Source organism: Arachis stenosperma, chromosome 7 (genome assembly GCF_014773155.1).
Source record: "Arachis stenosperma cultivar V10309 chromosome 7, arast.V10309.gnm1.PFL2, whole genome shotgun sequence".
Classification (NCBI taxonomy): Eukaryota; Viridiplantae; Streptophyta; class Magnoliopsida; order Fabales; family Fabaceae; genus Arachis; species Arachis stenosperma.
Genome location: NC_080383.1, coordinates 85,786,361 through 85,792,579, shown reverse-complemented (window position 1 = coordinate 85,792,579; position 6,219 = coordinate 85,786,361). Strand labels below are relative to the sequence as shown.

The 6,219-nt window shown below is 33.5% G+C and overlaps 1 protein-coding gene across 3 annotated transcripts; it reads left to right on the top strand.

Annotated features, from left to right (window-relative positions):
- The first annotated feature begins 649 nt into the window (after positions 1–649).
- On the top strand, positions 650–3,977 carry LOC130940572 (uncharacterized). 3 transcript variants are annotated; one of them, XM_057868750.1, is made up of 6 exons: positions 650–903; positions 1,644–1,779; positions 1,969–2,195; positions 2,297–2,376; positions 2,482–2,620; positions 3,100–3,977. In XM_057868750.1, exons 3-6 carry the CDS (start codon positions 2,142–2,144, stop codon positions 3,754–3,756), a joined length of 930 nt encoding a protein of 309 aa, XP_057724733.1. In that variant the 5' UTR covers positions 650–903; positions 1,644–1,779; positions 1,969–2,141; the 3' UTR covers positions 3,757–3,977. The 3 variants fall into 3 exon arrangements, with proteins under 3 accessions (XP_057724733.1, XP_057724732.1, XP_057724734.1); XM_057868749.1 differs by having other exon boundaries at positions 1,638–1,779; XM_057868751.1 differs by lacking the exon at positions 650–903 and having other exon boundaries at positions 946–1,779; positions 1,969–2,205.
- The last annotated feature ends 2,242 nt before the right edge of the window (positions 3,978–6,219 follow it).

Here is a 6,219-nt window from a genome sequence, read left to right as displayed (position 1 = left end):
ACTTTATTCCCCTTCCAGCGTGGCACCGTAACGGACACCGTTTCAGCCACGTCAGCCAATTCCGTTTGGTGTATGAGAGGTAAATAGACGAAAGGACTAAATTGTCCCCCGTTTGTTAGGTAGCGTTTGTTTTCAGGTACTGAGACAGAGATTGAGAGACTGAGACTCAATATTGTGTTTGTTAGTTCAGAGACTGGTACTAAAATTTCTGTCTCTGTCTCCAAAATTTCAGTATTTCAGTACCTCCAAAAAGTAGGGATACAGGAGACTGAAATTTTTAGAGATGAAGACTGAAACTTTAATAACATTTTATACCTAAAATACTTTCATTTCAATTAATTAATTCCAATTTTACCCTTTGTGCAAATTAAATTAGAGTTTCATTCCTATTTCAATTCCTGTCTCCCATTTTGCACCAAACAGAATACTGAGATTTGTTTCAATCCCTGTCTCTTAGTTTCTGTCTCTCAGTCTCAGTCTTTCTGTTTCTGTCTCTCCACCAAACGCTACCTTAAAGTCAGAGACTTTTTTGTATTTAAATTTTGTGAAAGATATATTGGTCAAAAGTTTAAAAAGTCAAGGACCTATCTGTCTTTTTCCCTTAAATAAAAAATCGCAATCCCTACTCACTAAACCTTGCTCTCACAAACTTAGCCCCCCTCACAGTCCCCTCCGTCACAGCCCTGCCAGATGCCGCGCCTCTCCACTCTCCTTTCCTCCGTTCGCACTGGTCCAGCCACACAGCCGCCGTCGCCTTCCCTTCCGTTCGTATTTCGCAGCGCCTTCCTTCCTTCCGTTCGCAGCCGTCCAGCCCTGCCGTTTCCCTCCGATCAGTCCTCGTTTCCGCCCTCCAGCCCCACAGCTTACGTCGGCGCAGTCTCTGCATCTGGAATGGAGCCTCAAGTAATCTTTGGTTCTGTTCTTTGTGGTTCTGTTCTAACTTTATTATTTATTTTTATACTTTGCTGTTTTGATAATTTGTGGGACTGGTTCATCTAACTTTTGTGGTTGCTATTTTTTGATTATTTATTTGGTGTTCTAATTTGTGCTGTTCTAATTTCCTTTCAACGCGTCGTAAATGAGTATCTACAGTCTAGTCCATTGTTTTGCTATAAAGGAATTATTCTATGCTTTATCACATTGATTTCTGCGTTTCGTAACTCACTGGTTTCAGTTTTTAGATTTTTCTTTTAGTATTGATTTCGCGGATTGGTTTGTTCTTTTGTTTCCTATTTTTATAAACCCTCTTTGGTTTATGACTGTAATTTCTTTTTATATCTTTAAATAATGCTTTCTTTAGTTTCGGTGAAGCATTGGTCTTCTGTCGTAACGTTCTGTTTTTATAAACTCTCATTGCTTCCTTTTGATTGTATACACTGCATTAATTTTTATTTGTTCCAGACTTGATTTTCTTTTCTTCTTTTGAATATAAATTGTCTTCCAAGTTTGTTTTCAATATCATTTTGCTTATGTTCGAAGTGTTGAGTCTATGTACTTTTTTGCAGTGTGGTTTTTAGACATGCTATTTTTCTGCTGCATTACATGATAAATTCCCTTTTCTCCAATATTTACTATACTAATAACTTTATATTATTTCCTATTTTTAATCTTTGGAACCCTAATCCTGTCATCCTCAGCTGCAGCACTATTAGTCACTCTTTCCATTACCGTTGTCTCTACCATATTCATTCTCTCTTCTGCGTTGCCCAAGATTGCTGCTCTCTGCCCCAAGTCAACGCTCACTGCTGCCGCTTTTCCTGTCCACATCCCAGATCACCAGTAACTAAATTCCTCATTTAGATTGTAGCTTGTCACTTTCTCCCTTTTTGTGCTTGCCTCTATGTTCATTTGTGCTGCCTCATCAGGCTATTAACAGCTGTAGAAGGCCGTACATTTTCGACCTTCAAGGAGGTTGGTTGATTCATATAATTTTCTTGTTTCTTATGTAGTATTTTCATCTTGGTGCAGGGATATTGTTTTTCCTCTCCTGATAAAACATTCAACATGCTTAATTTTTGTTGCCGGATCTCTCAACACTCTTCCAGCCAAAAGTACTTGGTCTGTTTCCACCCCTACCACACGTGGGTGCTCTAGAATCTGAAATAGATCTGTTGTCACCTCACTGTGCGATCACTCACTCAATGTCTGCAGCACCTCTCTTCAGTCACGAGCGTCACCTCTCCCCCTTAAAATATGTATATATATGTATATAAAATTTATTATCCCCTTTCTCTTCTGTTCCTTCAAATTCCAATATTAGTAGTACAGAATAACTCCTCTCTTCTCTTCTGCACAGGTTTTCCTATCCGATTGGTGGCTTGCCAAGCCTTGCCTTCCACTCCAGGGCTTAGCGGTTGGTGGCATTGCTTATGGCCTGTAAGAATCAATCAATTAATCTTATTCTTCATTTGATTCTTCTATGTTTGTTTTGAACTTGTATTTCATTACATTACATTTCCCTTGTTCTTTTCCATTCTATAGGAGAGAGAGAATGCTCTTATCGACAGTGATTGCAAAGAGGCACGAGGCGAATGTCTTGGAGACTGAAGACGGAGTCACTCTTCACTTAAGTAGTTTAATTAACAGCTCTCGCTCGTCTCAGAATGGCTTCCCACGCAAGGTACTATGTCCATATTCATATTCCTATCTGTTTCGGTTTTTGATTACCATAGGTGAATTGAATCACTTCACTCGTGCAAATGCAACTTGTGCACCCCACCTTGCTCCAATAGCAACAACAACAAATTAGTCTAGTCTCATAATCTAGTGCACAAAACCAATGCTTTGACTATCAACCTTCCAAGTTGATGGCACAAGCAGATATATAAAAAGAATCAAGGGAGCCTATTCTAAATTGTAATTGACAATCTGTTTATTAGTACAAAACTCAAGAACACAGAAAGAAAGTACAAAACAGCAGAGCATTACTTAGAGTTGGTTCGAGATAGTTGGTTACTTTATAAAATTATACTCAAATTCAAAATGTATATAAGATGCTCTACCTACCTCCATAGTCAACTGCTAGGATTAGAACTCTCCTAATTAACCAGATATCCAATGTCTTAATGTTAGTGTTTGTTGCTAAATCTCTTTAAACAGGTATGCGAAGACTTCTTGTTGGGATTTCCAGACGATTGGCAAAAGTACACTGCTCATAGTTTTGGAGCTAAACGTGTCAATGGGGATACTGGATTTCATGAGCCAAATGCTTGTTCACGCAAGAGGGCTGTTGATGCTATCCCATTTTCCATTCATGATAATCGTTCGGCAGAGAGACATGATTTTTCATCGTCCAATGATGGAATTCTGAAAGCAAAAACGAATATCTGCAATGAACCAGAGAATTCAATTGGCAATGTTTTGAAGCAATCCGTATCAAAAAATAGTGTGGAATGCAGCAATAGCAAGAAAACTGTGGAGGGTGAACACGAGGACAATACTGTAAGTCTTAAATCGTCTCAGTCACTTGTTGACAGTGACACAATGGACGATTGTGAAAATGGAGTCTTAGTAGCTGCACCTGTAAGCCAAGTTGGAAATCTTGACCGGATTCCATGTAAAGTTCATTCTGGGAAAAGCATGGTTGGATCTCCAGTTTCCACAACAAAAATCAGAGCAACACAATCATTGGGTGACTGCAAGGAGGAATATGTTAGTCACACTAGAAAATATTCGAAAAAATGTCTCACGTCACTCAAAGAAACCAGTGCTTGTCCAGTTAGAAGATCTCCCAGGCTGTCAAAGGCAACGAAATGAGCAAGTAAAACCTGTAATGAGAAACAAGTTGTCATTCATTGTTGCGATAAGGAATGGATTAATTGTTGTTTTGTCATTCTGCATTTGCAATAGGTTTGATGGCCACGGTTAAGAATGAATTAATTCAAGTTATGTACATCATGGAGTGTCTTTCCGCCTAGTACCAAAATTCTTGATTTTTATCTGGGTGGCCATTTTTTAACATTAGTTTGTCAGTAATGTCGGCCAACAAAATAACCTTAAATTTTGCATTTAACAAAGTGCTTATGTATATAATCTAAAATTGTGTAGGAATGTTTTGACAACTATTCAGGAAGTACATAAAAAAAGGGACCAAAATTAGATCTCTAGAATTTTTTGTTTTAAAGTGTCTTTTGCGATTGACAAAATAACTAACAAAAAAAATGTACTCGATTTAAAATCACAATTTTAAAAATAAAAATATCAAATGTTTAATTATGTTTGAAAAAAAAACCTTCAAAATTTAGTCTTTAAAATATTTTTTGAAATATATACTTAACATCATAAGGTATTTTTGTTAGTGTCTTAAAAAATTGGTGGGGTTTTTATACTTTACCTTAATAGTAGGGACCAAAATTAATTAGTATATATGCATTTAAAATTTATGCCGGGCACAGGATTTAACTTTCGTCTAAGATTAATAAGTGTATCTCACATTCAATAATCAATAAGCCCCATGCTGACGAATAAGCTTAGGCTTATACGGGTGGCGACGAGTCGGATATTTGTTCTATTGGACTCTACTTCACTGTACAACAATTTACATAAAATCTATTTCGCTTCTACTAGTAAAATGTTAAATTTTAACTCGTTTCTGTGGGTATTCATGTTAAACTCTAATTCGTTCTTGCGGGTATTCGTTCTGCTCCTACCTATTCCTATAATTATTAAAATCTAATTAAATAAAATTAAATTTCAAAATTTATATAACCATCATAATATACATAACATAAATTAAAATAAAAATTTAAATATGATACAATATTATTAATTATTTACTAATTATTTTACATATATTATATATATGTCGGGACGGGTTTTACCTAAATTCGACCCTGTCCCGCCCCTCCTAGAAACCCGTCTTGCTCAAAACCCGTCCTGGTGCGGGGCGGATAATTACCCGCGAGTTCAGGTGGTATTGCCATCTCTATAGGCTTAGTTGGTAAAATTTTTACTTTTCAAAAATTGTTTATAAAAATTAATTTTTAAAAGATGACTTTTTAAAAATGATAGTATTTATGTTTGGTAAATCAAATTAAAAGTAACTTTCAACAAACACAAACAACAACAATTGCGTTTGGTAAAATAGTTTTTAAAATTTAAAAATACTATAATAGACATAAATTCAAGCATTAAATTTAAAAATTAGTTAATATATGAGGTTATATTAGATTTTTAAATTTTAAAATGCACAAATTAAAATTCAATTTTACTTGCTTTCAAGAGTATTTCGATTTTTTAAAAGCTGCAAGCACATAACTTTTTTTTTTATTTACTAAACACAAAATAAAAAGTTTAAACTTTAAAAAATACAAGTATCTTTTTAAAAAAATTTACCAAACCAAACTTTACTTTTATAATCTTGTTAGCAAGCTTAAACTAATTTTAAATAAATTGAATCTGATTCTTATTTATGGACTACAAACGGTGGCCGAATTAGAAATTTTATTCGAGAGGTCAAGCAAAAACAAAATATAATTTATTAAATAATTATATTTAAATTATTAGTCGCATTTTATTTTTGATAAAAATTAAAAGTTCAAAAGTATATTTTAAAGATTGAAAAATTATTGGGGCAATTAATATTTTGTAGTTTTAATCATCATTTGATTCGTACAAATATTAAATTTTTTTAATAAATAAATTTTATTAATATATGTATATAAATTATATTAATTTATGTATACAAATAAATATAGAATAAACATTTAATTCGATTTTTGTCTATTTTCACCAAGAATAAAACGATTTCTGTTAAAAAAAATGGAACTTTTCGATCATCGATCTTTTTATTTTGGGACAATACGATCCTTCCGTTAAAAAACCCGTTAAATAATAACAAAAATTAATTTTATGGGATTTTATTTGTATTTTGTGGGGGTTTTAAACTTTCACAAACTATTAATAAGTTTGTTTTTGAAAAATTCCTTTATCAATGGTGGTTAAGTGAAGAAAAATCATTGATGAAAATAATGCTGTAAAAAAAAGTAATTATAGTACAAATATCTTTTAAAGGAAACAAATAACATCGAATAAGAAATGAATTGAGGAAAACTTTAATGTTGATAATATTGGTATTGATAATGATGACGGTAGAGGAGATAATGATGATGTTAAAAATAATAGAAATAGGAGTGATAATAATGAGGATGAAGAAGGTAGTGGTAGTAGTGATAGTAATTGATTATATTGTTGAAAAAAATTTTGTTGAAATTTAAAACT